Below are 14,492 nucleotides of genomic sequence, written 5' to 3' on the forward strand. Positions count from 1 at the left end.
GGTATTTTCTCTTTTGTTTTTGTAGTAGTCATCCTCAGTGGATGTGAGGTGGCTTCCTGTTATGGTTTTTTTTTTTTTTTAATTTTTATTTATTTATGATAGTCACACACACAGAGAGAGAGAGAGGCAGAGACACAGGCAGAGGGAGAAGCAGGCTCCATGCACCGGGAGCCCGACGTGGGATTCGATCCCGGGTCTCCAGGATCGCGCCCTGGGCCAAAGACAGGCGCTAAACCGCTGCGCCACCCAGGGATCCCCGTTATGGTTTTGATTTGCATTTTCCTAGCGATTAGTGTTGCTGAACATCATTTTATGTGCTTATTGGCCATCTGTATAGCTTTGGAGAAATGTCTATTCAAGTCCTTTGCCTCCTTTTTATTTTTTTAATTTTTAGTTATTTTTTATTTTGTTTATTTTTTAAAGATTTTCATTTATTTATTCATGAGAGACACACAGAGAAGCAGAGATACAGGCAGAGGGAGAGCAGGCTCCATGCAGGGAGCCGGATGCGGGACTTGATCCTGGCTCTCCAGAATCACACCCTGGGCTGAAGGCAGGCGCTAAACCACTAAGCCACCCAGGGACCCCCTCTCTGCCTCCTTTTTAATGGGGCACCAGGAACTATCCCTAGGGGAAAGGCATCCTCTGTGGCCCCACAGCGGGGAGTGAGTGGGCATTTGGTTTGTTGTTGTTGGGTGAGGAGTTGTTTATATATTGTGGATTAAATACTTACCAGATGTATGATTTGTAAATATTTTCTTCTGTGGGTTGCTTGCCTATCTTTCTGGCTGTATCCCCTTGATTCTTCTTGCGTACCCTATTCCATTTCACCTCTTACGGAGCTATACGAAACTAAATTGCTCAGAGAGACTGTTTTGGTTTTGTATTCCTCTATGAATTGTTTATGATTTCCCGTTAGCGTAAGGGGAGAAAGAGATGTGTGCTTGGGGTATGGCAGTGGCTACAGGTAAGACCTGTCATCATCAGGCTCCTTAACCAAGCTTCCAGCAAGCTGGTGCTCTGCAGCTGGCACATACTCTCACCAGAGGTTACTGCTGCAGTCTGGATGTGCACGAGGCTCGTGTCCGTGATGTCCCTCATTCAGACCAAAGAGCCCTGGGTTTGTCTTTGGACCTGGGTCCACATTCTGCGCTGCTTCCCACAGCCTGTATAACCTGTGCGACCTCAAACCAGTTAGCTTTCTTAAATGATTCTCCGTGGTCGTCACGCTGTTTGTCAGGGTTGTCAGCCAGGCTCAACATGCTTATCCTAGCAGAGCACAGCCCCTACATTGGCCTTCAGAACAGGGAAAAGTACTGAAGACCTCTGTACCGCCTGGTCACTGAGAGTAAAGGTGTCAGGAGCGCTCCGGGCCTGGTAAGGTACGACTGCTTCCACGAGCATTACAGGCGGCCCAATGCAGGAGCCGTTGGAGGATGTGAGAGGGGGACACACTCACAAGCCTGCCTGGGAATGGGCCATGTCCTCGAACTCGGAATCCTAGCCTCAGCCTGTCTTCCCGCCAGTGTTTCATCCCGTTATAGTCAGATGGGCTGGCTGAGGCCCTTGCATAAGTCTCTTAAATACTGCAAGCCCTCTGCCGAGCTAAGGCTTGCAGGGCGCTGGCGTGGAGGTGGGTGCCTGGGTCAGGCCCCCCGCGGTCCCTGGTGTGCTGACTTGGTTGGAATTTTACCGAGTTGTCTCTTCTCTTCAAGCTGGTCACAGGGCATACGGATGAGAGCGCCTCGTGCACGTAATGGGTGTCCTCGGACCTTTCTTCAGCCAAGGGCAGAGGAAGAGGGAGATGCAGGCCCCGGCCAGCACCCCTTTGCACGCGAGTGGGGAGGCGCACTGCGCAGGCGCCCCAGGCCTGGCGGGGGCGGGGCGCGCTGCTGCCTCCCCGCGGGCTGTGTGTACTGCGCATGCGTCCCGGTGGGCTGTGTGCACTGCGCATGCGGCCCGGGCACGCCGGTGGAGGCGGGGTGATGGAGGCGCACTGCGCCGGCGCCGCGCCAGGGCCCCCGCGGTGTAGACTAGACCATGGGCATGGGCTTGGGCTTGGGCCGGAGGGAAGCTGCCCTCAGGGTGCGGTGTGTGGGGCTCGCCGCCATTTCCATGTTTGATGACTGAAGTCACCTTCATTTTCTGCTCTAGAAAGTGGGGCCGCCTGCCTCTCCGCCTAGGGGCCCAGGCCACGGGGGCGAGGCACGGACACTGCGGGCCCTGCGGCCGGAGGGGCCTCCCCGGGACCCTCCCCCTCTCCTCGTGAGTCCCCGCTGGGGCTCCCAGGCGTCAGGATGCCCGTCCCCCCGGTCGTAGTAGTGGGGTCCCTGAGGGGGCGACGGGGTTGAGCGCGCACGTGCAGGTGGGTCTCGAGCACTGGCCATCGGGGTGCGGGGTGGTGCTGGGGGGGCTCCCGACGGGGGAGCCTGGGGAGCCGCGGCCCTGGTCCTGCAGCCCTTGTCCTGGCGGGGCGGGCGTGGGGGTGGGCGTGGGGCCCGACGTGGGGGCCGATGTGGGGGCAGGCGTAGGGGCCGAGGTGGGGGTGGACGTGGGGGCAGGCGTGGGGGTGGACGTGGGGGCCGACGTGGGGCCCGACGTGGGGCCGGGCGTGGGGGTCGACGAGGGGGCTGACGTGGGGGTCGACGAGGGGGCTGACGTGGGGGCCGACGTGGGGCTCGACGTGGGGCTTGGCGTGGGGGCCGACGTGGGGCTCGACGGGGCGGGCGTGGGGGGCTGACGTAGGGGCCGATGTGTGGGGGCGGGCGTGGGGGCCGACGTGGGGCTCTATGTGGGGCTTGGCGTGGGGGCCGAGGTGGGGCTCGATGTGGGGCAGGGCGTGGGGGTCGACGTGGAGGCCGGCGTAGGGCTTGGCCTAGGGGCGGGTGTGGGGCCCGATGTGGGGCTTGGCGTGGGGGCCGACGTGGGGGTGGGCGTCTAGGTGGACGTGGGGTTGAGGTGGGGCTCGACGTGGGGCCGGGCGTGGAGGTTGACGAGGGGGCCGGCGTAGGGCTTGGCCTGGGGGCGGGTGTGGGGCCCGATGTGGGGCTTGGCGTGGGGGCCGACGTGGGGGTGGGCGTCTAGGTGGACGTGGGGGCCGAGGTGGGGCTTGGCGTGGGGGCGGGCGTGGGGGCCGGTGTGGGGCCGCGCCTTCCGGGTCGTCGCGCGCTGATGTTCAGGGTCGGGCCCAGGGCCAGCCGCCGAGCGGTGCAGCGCGGCTCGACTCGACCCCGCGTGACCCCGAGCTCAGCCCTGACGTCCTGCCTGTTGGGCAGGGCTGTGAACCTGGACCGACCTGGGGGGTCTGGTGGGACGCCTCGAGCGAGCTCTGCAGGCCTGCGGCCGGCGTCTGGGCGGGGGGTGGTGGGAGGGATTCTCTCTCCTGGTTTCCTCCCTAGATTCCTCCACTGCCTGCTCTACTAACAGTCTTGGAAAACTCGTTTTCTTCTTGAGAATTTGTTGTGGATCCATCTCCAGGTCTTTGAAAAGCTGTGCCCCGCACAGCCGCTCTGTTTGTCAAGTGGGAGGTTTCATGGCCTAGAAGGTGCTTTTGAGTAGGGAAGGAGGCTTGTTTTTGTTTGGAAAATCAATACTCAGAACACGTAAAAATTCAAATCTCATTGGATTTTACAATTCAATTCATATTTCTAGCCCATTTTAACTCTCCCTTATAAGGCGGTCTTGGTTTAATAGCGGTACCTATTTATAAATTTAGGAACTTCAAATATTTTTGTGTACTTGTAGATGTAATTTACTCATCCACCCTCCACCCCCAGCACGACAGTTGTCTAACCACAAGGCTTCCCGAGCTCGTTTTGACGCCCTTGTTCATCGTCTACTCCTGAGTGAACATCTTTAGGTCTTTACAGATTTTAAATTTTTTTGTGTATTCTCTATACTGTTATATAATACACTTGTGGTTCTGTTTCTTCTTTTGATGATTTTTATTTTTTTTTTAATTTTATTTTATTATTTAATTTTATTTTTTTATGATAGTCACACAGAAAGAGAGAGAGAGGCAGAGACATAGGCAGAGGGAGAAGCAGGCTCCATGCACCGGGAGCCTGATGTGGGATTTGATCCCGGGTCTCCAGGACTGCGCCCGGGGCCAAAGGCAGGCGCTAAACTGCTGCACCACCCAGGGATCCCCTTGGTTTTTTTTTTTTTTTTTTTTTTTTTAAAGATTTTTATTTATTCATGAAAGGCAGAGGGGGGGGCAGAGACACAGGCAGAGGGAGAAGCAGGCTCCATGCAGGGAGCCCGACTCGGGACTCGATCCCAGGTCTCCAGGATCACACCTTGGGCCAAGGGTGGCGCTAAACTGCTGAGCCACCCAGGCTGCCCTGAAGATCGAGTTTTAAAGGCAGGTTTATTGATGTATAATCTGCATTCAGGGAAATTCACTGTTTCTAGGTAGGGGGGCAGTTTGATGAGTTTCGGTGCACTTATGTGTAGGGTAACCACCATCACCATCAAAATAAAGAATGTCTGTGACCACCAACAATGTCTTTCCTCACCCTGTGCCTGTTTCTGGGCTTAAACCTTAAGCAACGCGTGTAGACTCTAGCTCTGAAAGATGATTCTGTGGTCTTCTAAAGAAAATTTGGGCCGTTCCTATTTTCGTCTCCAGGGTGGATCAGGCTGGAGTATATTCGTCCTGTAGTTGCAGTGTTGGGTGGAGGGGGTGAAGACAGCTGGGTGTGAAGGCCCCTACTCTGGGCGAGGCCTGCAGGACGATGCACAGCAGCCAGCACTGTGCGTGTCCACAAGCCCTTGGGAGACCTCTCCTGGACCACGAAAAGGGCTTCATTCCGCAGGCCCCGGAGGCCGCCGCATCCGAGGGTGTCCCTGGAACCCGCTTCTGGGCAGGCAGCCCCGGGGACCCGTGATGGGGCGTGGCTGGCTCCCCGGCCCTGTCTGAAGAGTTGCCCTATTGTGCAGAGAGGACCCCAAGCTGGAGGGACAAACTGTTCCTGTGCACTCACTGTGTGCCAGTACACTTACATACACTATCCTCTTTCAGCTTTTTTGTTTTTTAAATCTGTTTTTAAACTTTTGAAACAAACATGCAGAAATTACGCATACAATACAAAGAACATTTTGTTTCCTTAACCATTTGAAAAAAGTCAGCCTGCACCCCTGCATTCCTCGCCACATGACTGTGCAAACAGGGGCCTTGTCCACAACACAGCCTTCAGGAACCTTCCTACCAGACGCTCCTGTGTTCACTGGGCCCAGGCGAGCTCCTTTGTAGCAAAAGGATCCCAGTCAGTACTCTGCGTTGCACACACTTGCCACATCTTTTAAGCCTGTTAAGATTCCCGGGGCTTCCTTGACTTGCATGGCTGACGTTTCTGAATATGGCAAGGGCAGGGAGTGTGCGCAATGGCCTTAGGACGTCTTTGACCCGTGTCCCAGAAGGGATGCTGTGTTCTCCTGGCATCTCCTCTGGCGCCGTGGGACGTTCATGCTTCACGTGGTGGCAGGACTGGGGGAATTTCTCTCCCCCACTTGGGTGACCCCAGATGTCCCCCCAACTTCGCCAGCCGGCTGCCGGGCACCACCTGGTGGCCACTGCTGTGTCTGGTCCCTGGGCTCCCTGTAGCGAGTGTCAGTACCCTCAGGTATGTGTGTTGGGGAGGGGGACATCTGGGGTCATCCTTTGTGGGATCCAGCTGTAGGGGGGTTGGAGGGGACATCTGGGGTCGTCCTGTGTGGGGTCCAGCTTTCAGGGGTGGGGGCACCTGGGATGGTTCAGTGTGGGGTCCAGCTGTGGGGGGGGCATTGGGGGGGTCATCCCGTGCGGGGGCGTGGGGGGACATCTGGGGTCTGGCTGTGGGGGGGCACCTGGGATAGTCCGGTGTGGGGTCCCGCTGTTGGAGGTGCCTCTTCACAAGCACATTCGTCTGTATTTTTGTACCCATCAAAAACCCCCAAGTTAACACCCACGTCTGCAATCCTAATTTAACACTGAAGAATTCATTCAGGTTCTTCCCCCATCCATGTTTCTAATCCCCTTTTCTGATAGTGAGAAAACTGGCTCCTATTATTTCCAGTATGTTTCCTGTATTTGATCATTGCTTTGTAATTAACCTCCCACCCCCATGCCTGCCTGGCCCATTTGGGCTCTGACTGGGGCTTGGCCGGGTGCTTTCCTCTCATCCTGTGTGCATCTTGCTCCGACTTCTATGCCAGGCTGCCCTTTCTGGAGATGCTCATATCACCATGCTTGGCTCTCTGTCCCCCTTGTCGGGGTGCTCCTCTGTGGGAGTGCCCCCTCACTGTGCTTGGAATTGAGTCCTCATGCTGGGCCACCACCTCCTCACTGGCACCCACCCCTCTTCTCTGCCTGCCTATTTAGGACTGGATATTTCAGGAAGGGAAGAGGATGTGTAGTCCCTGTTCACCTGAATAATGGCTGTAATTGGTTTTCTTTTTCATTTTATTTAACGATTTTATTTATTCATGAGAGAGACAGAGAGAGGCACAGACAGGTAGAGGGAGAAGCAGGCTCCATGCAGAGAGCTGGACGCGGAACTCTATCCCAGGACCCCAGGATCATAATCTGAGCCAAAGGCAGATGCTCAACCCTTGAGCCTGGTTTTTGTTTCATAATCACAATTTTATAGTTATAGTGAAAGATATATACATTTGTATTGGAGCGACTCAGGGGCATGACTGCAAAAGGAAACGTATACTTGGAACGGTGATTCACATCAGAGGGAGTTTTTGTCTTTGTGGTGGGTGTAGAGGACAGCAGCAGGCCTAGGCAGCCGAGGCTGGCTGTGTAGGTAAAGGGAAGCCAGCCCAGGTGGAAGCAGCTGCAGGGGGATGCGGGAGGAGGTGGGGGGACGGTGTGCCCGTGTGGGAAGGGACTGACCCCAGCTGTCCGCTCCACCAGATGTCCAGGCTGCTGCAGAAGGATGCCGAGCAGGAGGCACAGATGAGAGCAGAGATCCAGGACATGAAGCAGGAGCTTTCCACTGTCAACATGATGGATGAATTCGCCAGATACGCCAGGCTAGAGAGGAAGATCAACAAGATGACGGATAAGCTTAAAACTCACGGTACTGGTTTCAGTTGTAGCGTGGAAAGCGTCATGAGAGCTGACGACTAGAGAAGGCTTCATATAAAGATTGGTAGAACGTATGCTTTGGTTCTTAGACGTTCTACGTGTTAAAAGGAACTTGTAAGTTGTCCAGAAGAAGCCCAGTAGTCACGATAGCTCTCCTTACTTGCCAGTGAGTCTTTGCTTCGTAAACAGAAACATAGCTTTTCTTCTGTTTTTGTAGGTAGACATTTTCGAATCCACATTTTTTGATGTAAGTCTAGAGACAGTGTCATAGTGGACGCCCGAGGGCTTTTGTGAACACTCTACAACACGCCCAGAGTGTCCTTATCTGAGAATAGACCGACAGTCGAGATCAGGTCTTCATCACTGTGTTTGCCTCCGCCCCCAACAGTCTCCTGTGAGGAAGTCGTCACGTCACCGTGTGCTAGGAACGTGCACAGTGAGAGCTGCCTCCCCGGCTAGTATGACAGACGGAGGGGCCCACCCAGGACAGGCTAGGCTCCCATGTTCGCACTGGTGTACTGTGTAGACGGGGAGACCTGGGGAGCAACTGTAGTCCTGTTGCTATGTGGCCTGTCAAAAGGATCTTTGATGTAGACACATAGTTTTAAGGGTTTTCAAAATTAAAGCTTCAAATCTTAATAATCTGTGTGTGATTCTATTTTAATTAACAGCATCAGGTGTGGCTTTTAAGAAATTCTGTTTTCTATTTCCTAAACATACTGGATAAATGTTACACAACATGATTAGAAAATATTTTATACGAGGAAAGTATCACTTGTGTGTATTTGAATGTTTTCCTTTTTTTCCAGGATTGATGATAATGATTTCATTCTGTTTTTTTCTTTCAGTGAAAGCTCGGACAGCACAATTGGCCAAGATAAAATGGGTTATAAGTGTTGCCTTCTATATATTGCAAGTAAGTGTCTTGTTGTGTCACCTGGGGTCCTTAAAGTTGTTAAGGGACTGTCTTCCAGAACTCTGCGGCCCCCAGAATCCAGGTCTGAGAGTTCAGGTTTTTCCACTTTCTGCTGCTCTGTGTTGTGATCCTTCCAGGATGGAACTGAAAACTCTGTGAATTTATAAGTTAGACTAAAAGAAAGCCTTTCTCTTTCTTAAATTGAAGTACAGTTAATACATAGTGTCAGATGAGTTTCAGGTGTACAACGTAATGACTCAACAATTCTCATTACTCAGTGCTCACCATGATGTGCAGTCACCATACAACTTTATTACCATACCATTGACTACATTCCCTGTGCTGTACTTTTCATCTCCATGACTTATTTTGGAACTGAAAGTTTGTACCCCTTTATCTGTCTCACCCATCTCTGCTCCTCTTCCCTCTGGCAACCATCAGTTTGTTCTCTGTATTTATAAATCTGCTTTTCGTTTGGTTTTTAGATTCCACATATGAGCGAAATGATATGGTGTCTGTCTTTCTCTGACTTATTTCACATAACACTGTACCTTCCAGATCTATCCACGTTGTTACAAACAGCAAGCTCTCATCCTTTTTAATGCCGGAGTGGTATTCTGTTGTGTATATATACACGTGTCTATACCCCACCTCCTCTTTAGCCATTCATCTATCGAGGGACCTTGGGCTGCTTCCATAACTCGGCTATTGTAAGTAATGCAGCCATAAACATAGGGGTACATGTATCTTTTCAAAGGAGTGTTTTTGTTTTCTGTGGGTAAGTACCCAGTAGTGGAATGACTGGGTCATATGGTGATTTGAGGAACCTCCGTACTGTTTCCACAGTGGCTGCACCAGCTTGCGTTCCCACCAGCAGTGCACGAGGATTCCAAGAAAGTCTCTGTTGAGTTGTGAAACGGGGTTTCTCTACCACATGAATGCTGAAGTAGCTTCTCTGGGGCTCTTTCGTATTGCCTTCATTCCAGTGCAGTTTGGGGAGCCCGTGGGGAAGTGAGAGAAGCTTATTGAGACCTTGTATTTTCTACATGGTCGGTTTGGGTCATTACTTGTTACGGGGCATGTGGACGTGGGAAACGCTGCCCACTCTCTGGGGGGAATCCCACTGTGCTCAGTGGAGTCCAGCACTCTTGGTTCCCAGCTGTCCTGCCTGGGATAGAAAGTTCCTGGGGAACTATTCCTGCTTCTTTCCTCTGAGGTCGTGGACGTGCTGTTGACACACTGGCGGCTCCCATCTGACCTCTGGGACCTTACATGTGGTCCTCACTGTGCTAAAGGACCTGAGCCAGCCCCAAGCCCGGGATGCCTGGGTACATTTGAGTATAGTCATCCTGAAGCCCTGTCCCTGTGACGCCAGGTTAGGTTTCCCAGGGGTGGGAACGAAGCCAGATTCCCTCTCTATCTGCTCGTTTGAGTGGCTTATCCAAGGCCACGGGATGGATGAAGACTGCGGAAGGGATGCTGCTTCGCCGCCTGCCATTTAGACCCACAGGGCTCCCTCCACATGCAGGTGCCAGTACTGTATGTAGGGGGGAGGACAAACTAGTGTTTCGAGGATCTTAGAGGCATGAAATCACTTTTGTCACCAATAAGGCGTATTTATCATTGTTTGGCTACTTAAAGGAGATGCTCAGTGAGAACACCTTTGTTATGGGAGACCTTGGTTAATTTATCAGCTAATTTAATAGTGTATGTTTATTATTCAGATTAAAACAGTGACATGGGTGTTCACTAAGATGCTACCCCACCTGGCGGCAGAGTGTTCTAGTTGTCCAGTGAGCTAGTCTTTAATTAGACTCTGTTTCAAGGTGCTAACAGTGGAAGTCAGTGACTGTGTGTCTGTGTCCATGTCCGTGAGGACTGGGTTGATGGGGCCTGAGGGCATCAGTTTGGAGAGTTTCTTTAGTGTGTTTCCACGTTTCTCATCGTTCTTTGGTTACGGGGTGTGTGACCACTGGGTTGGTCCGCTCATCAGTACTGTCTTTGCAGGCTGCCCTCATGGTGTCGCTCATCTGGAAGTATTATTCTGTCCCCGTGGCTGTGGTGCCAAGCAAATGGATAACTCCACTAGACCGCCTGGTAGCATTTCCTACTAGGGTAGCAGGTAAGAGTTTTCTGGAAACCAGAGCAGAAGAGTAGATAAGTTGCTGCTGCCTCTCTCTTTTTTTTTTTTTTTAAGATTTTATTTATTTATTTGAGGTGGGGGGAGCCCAAGCAGGAGGTTATGCAAAGGCAGAGGGGGAAGCAGACTCCCCACTGAGCAGGGAGCCTGGTATGGGACTCAGTCCCAGGGCCCCAGGATCACAACCTGAGCTGAGGGCAGATGCTCCACCACTGAGCCACCTAGGCGCCCCACAGATAGGCTTCTGTAGACACGTGGGGTACAAGGTGAAGAAACCCAAGCTCGCCTGTTCACTTGTGAGCAGTACCTTGTGTGTTGGCCTCATACAAGGGTCACAGTGAAGAAACAGGTCTAGAGAAGTTGATTACCTTGTCGAGTGTCACTGAAATGTTAAGGGGCAGAGCTGGAGTCCACCTCAGGTTGCTTACAGAATGTCAGCCCGTACCTTGAGTCTGAAATCTTGTTCTTTGAAACACCGACCCCCGGATATATGCTTGGCATCTCTCCAGCGTTTACTTGCCAGTCACGTTCTTTTATTTTTGAAAGGTAATAATATCCTTTGGATGTTAAAAAGTAGTATATATCATTGTAGAACGATTAAGAATAGAAGAACAACTTAAAAACATTTCATAAGCTATAGATAACATCTCAACCTCGTGGTATATTTTTCCAGTCTTCTGTTTATACAACTAATGTCATCTGGCACATATAATTTTAGGTCCCCTTTTACTTATATTGTAAACTCTTTCCCATATCAGTAAACATTTTTTTTTTTTTTTTTAATTCATGAGAGACACGGAGACAGAGAGGCAGAGACACAGGCAGAGGGAGAAGCAGGCTCCATGCAGGAAGCCTGATGTGGGACTCGATTCCAGATCTCCAGGATCACACCCTGGGCTGAAGGCGGCGCTAAACCGCTAAGCCACAGGGGCTGCCCCATATCAGTAAACTTTTTAAAGGAATATTGAGTAGCTACTCTTCATTTGGATGTATCATCATTTACTGATTTCTCTGATAAAAGATATATATTTGGGTCCTAATTTCTTTTTTTTTTTTTGGGTCCTAATTTCTTACTCTCTGACCTAACGCTGCCTGCGGCACACGTCCCCATCAGTCAGCCTTTGGTTGTGATCTGTGATGATGCTGGGGGCAAATTAGTGAGTGAAAAGGAGTGACTGTTTCAGAGGTTCTGGTTTTGCCACGCCTTCTCCCTGCCCCCCCCCCCCCCCCCCCCCCGTGCCCCCACCCCTACCCAACCTGTGGGTGCCGCGGGTTGGGTGTCAGTGCTGGTTAACAGGAGAGCGTGAGGCCACTCTTCCAGGCATCTCGCGGGCCATGGGCCACTCCTGCAGCCTGTCTTCCTGCCTTCTCCATCATCAGCTGGGCGGCACTGGCATGAGTAGACATGGCTTTGTTTATAATGCTTTTTTGAGAAGGAAAAACGCATAGTCTTCCAAGGTGGCTTTCCAGTTTGTTAATACTGTAATCCACAATGCACATCTCTGCCTGTTGTTCTGGGTAGTTCTTGTTGAGTAAAGAAGGCAGCCTTGTGAATCACGGGAAGGTCTGAGTTTGAATCCAGGAAACACACACCTAGCTTTTCTTAGCCTGGCACTGCTGCAAAAGGGTTGAACTCCTGTAAATTAAAGGGAGCAGAGGCGGGAAATGTGGGCGGAACCCTGGGCCTGCTCTCTCACACTGGGTTTCATTGTTTCCAGGTGGTGTGGGAATTACCTGTTGGATTTTAGTCTGTAACAAGGTCGTGGCGATTGTGCTTCATCCTTTCAGCTGAAAGAAGACGATTGTGGCTACGGCATTTTAAAGAATGGATTTTCACTTAGTAGGTTAAAAATCCAATTTATACTTTTTTTTTTCTTTTTTAAGGAAACAAAAGCACACGTTAGTTTTTTTTGTTTTTGTTGTTGAATGCATTTGTTCTTGGATTTTATGTGAGATACGAGAGTAATCATTTTGTGACTTGTCACTGCACCGGAAAGCCGGTCTCACGTGTGTGTCCTGGCAAGGCCCAGATTTGTTACCAGAAGTGGCCTGGGCATCCACGTTCCTTGGGGTGTGTGCACTGTGGGCATATTTTAAAGGTCACATTGCCAACCGGAAGGTCAAAATTTTCTAATGTAATTACTTTAAAGACTTTGCACTATTTTTGATCCAGATTAGAAAACAATTTAATTTTACTATCACTACTAGAATTTGAAATCTCCTGTAGTACTACTAAAAGAGTAACACTAATTGACATTATTTGTGTGTTTTTCTTTCTCTGTTTAAAATATCATTCGTTGGGCAAGCCTTCCTATAGTATTATTTACTTATTTGAAGTTATCTTTTTGTTACTGTGTTTTGTAAATGTGTTCATGAGATCATAATGCATTGTTTTATGCTCACATTGTGTGTTTTATATTTAAAACATTTCAGATGAAGTGTGTTTTATAAGCATTTAATATTTATGTTCTGTAGAATGGAACAAATTTAAAAACAAACTAGGAATTCTGAATAAATTGAGTGGATACATCTTTTAAAACACTTTTTTTTTTTTTTACCATTGTGTTGCTCTTCTTTTTGAATTATAATTGATGTAAAACATTATATTAGTTTCAAGAGTACAACATAGTGATTTGATATTTGTATTCACTGTGAAACGGTCACCATAGTAAGTCTAGTTTCTCCATGTAAAACACTTTTTATATTAAAATTTTTGCAAGGGCTTGTGTGACTTTTCCTTCCTTAGAGCCACTTACTTGCTGTGACAAGTTTGTAACTGTGACAAGTGACTGAGGACGTTAACCTGTTAACTCGGGGGCCATAGACCTGTGAAGCTAAACTCCTATCACTGGTTTTTAAGAAGTCTTATTTGTATTGTTGAGTTCCCTGATGATCTAATAAGGAGCTCATTGTTACTTCCATGAATTGTACCAGGAAAACACAGTGCCGGGGTGGCTTAGTTAATCATTTCCAGAGGGGAGTCAGTTCATCATTCAGATGTCTCCAGCCCCAGGTTGACTTAAGCTTTAAGAAAGGACGTGGAGCAGGGATCACGGGAGCATTTATAGCAGAAGCATCAGAGGGCGTCCTTCGGCCACAGAGGATGGGAAGCCCCCCTTATGAGGCCAAGAGAGCAGCACAAGGGGCTTGGGCGCTCGACACCATGTGTCTCGTCTCCCCTGCCCCCCACAGAGCGAGCTGCCCCCCTAAAGGGCAGGTCCTGTGGTGAGCAATCAGTGGCTACGCACAGCGTGCCCGGGGACACCCTTGGATCGCTAATCCATGTACAGTCTCCCTGACGAGACCCTCCTCTGTCTCCTAAAGATATGTTCTTTCAGAGTTCCTATTTGAGAATTCTGATGAATCTCACTAAGGCTAGAGGAAAAAATGTACAGCTGTACGTGAGCAGTAGCAGTTTTTGAAGATTACGTAAGGGACACGTAAGCATCCTTCTTGTTTTACATCATTGTGGTTTTTCGGAAATAGTAGTTGTTTTTAAATAATAAACATGGTACTGGATTTAAAAGCTACAGAAAAGGATTCAATGGAAACTAGATATTTTGGCCCCCAACTATCCTATCACCCCTGCCTCCTATTACCAGTTTCTTATAATTCTTCCAATGATATTCCATATGTATGTGAATAGTGTGCATTTTTAAATAAATTTTTTTAAAATTATGAAATAAATACCCAAAAAATTAGTAACTGCTGCTTTTTTTTTTTTTTTTTTTTTTTTTTTAAACCTCCTACTTGGAAGCAAGGAAGCAAAGTCTCCTGTGATCCACAGAACTGGGATTGCTGGTGTTAACATTTGCTCTTTAACTTTTTTCTATTTGTGTTTGGACAGCTATGGGTTTTGTGTTTCTGTTAAAAAATACTGGATATAGTTTATGGCTTTACGTGAAGAGAAACACCTGTTTGATACAGAATACATCTAAAGCTCTCTTTATGCCAGTTTCATTCACTTTACATGTATGGTAAGTCAGACAGGGAGGTCTTTATACACCAGCCCGCAGACATTGTTGTGTCGGGTTAATACACTTCTGTTGCCGGCACAAGAAAGAGGAACGCTAGTCAGCAAGGTCACTCTCCCTTGAGGCCCTCTCTGGCCTCCCATGGTTTTTCTTACATATACACAGCTCTCAGTGAGGGTAGTTTGTGTGTGTGTGTGTGAGTGTGAGAGAGACAGAGAGAGAGAGAGAGAGAGAGAGAGAGGGTTTTCAGTGATGCTACAAGTGTCTTTAGGGCCAGAGACTTTTTTCTTAGGCTTTTATTATTCCCCTCCTTGCATGTCTCAATTCAGTACTCAGGAATATCTAACTTAAAAAGAAAATCACATAATGGTTTTCCACTAGGGCCAT

The 14,492-nt window shown here is 49.6% G+C and overlaps 1 protein-coding gene across 6 annotated transcripts in view; it reads left to right on the forward strand.

Annotated features, from left to right (window-relative positions):
- The window catches only part of GET1 (guided entry of tail-anchored proteins factor 1), a 36,844-nt gene extending 23,012 nt beyond the window's left edge, over positions 1-13,832 (forward strand). For 3 of the 6 annotated variants that reach the window (XM_072807022.1, XM_072807021.1, XM_072807018.1), the window contains 4 exons: positions 6,902-7,067; positions 7,924-7,991; positions 9,999-10,113; positions 11,850-13,832. In XM_072807022.1, coding sequence (XP_072663123.1) covers positions 6,902-7,067; positions 7,924-7,991; positions 9,999-10,113; positions 11,850-11,923 — 423 coding nt within the window. In that variant the 3' untranslated portion in view covers positions 11,924-13,832. Of the gene's footprint in view, positions 1-1,972; positions 2,366-5,123; positions 5,625-6,901; positions 7,068-7,923; positions 7,992-9,998; positions 10,114-11,849 lie in introns of those variants that run through there. The other 3 variants (XM_072807023.1, XM_072807020.1, XM_072807019.1) reach the window with 3 other exon arrangements.
- Positions 13,833-14,492: the final 660 nt, after the last annotated feature.

The sequence above is a fragment of the Canis lupus genome, chromosome 30 (genome assembly GCF_048164855.1).
Source record: "Canis lupus baileyi chromosome 30, mCanLup2.hap1, whole genome shotgun sequence".
NCBI lineage: Eukaryota > Metazoa > Chordata > Mammalia > Carnivora > Canidae > Canis > Canis lupus.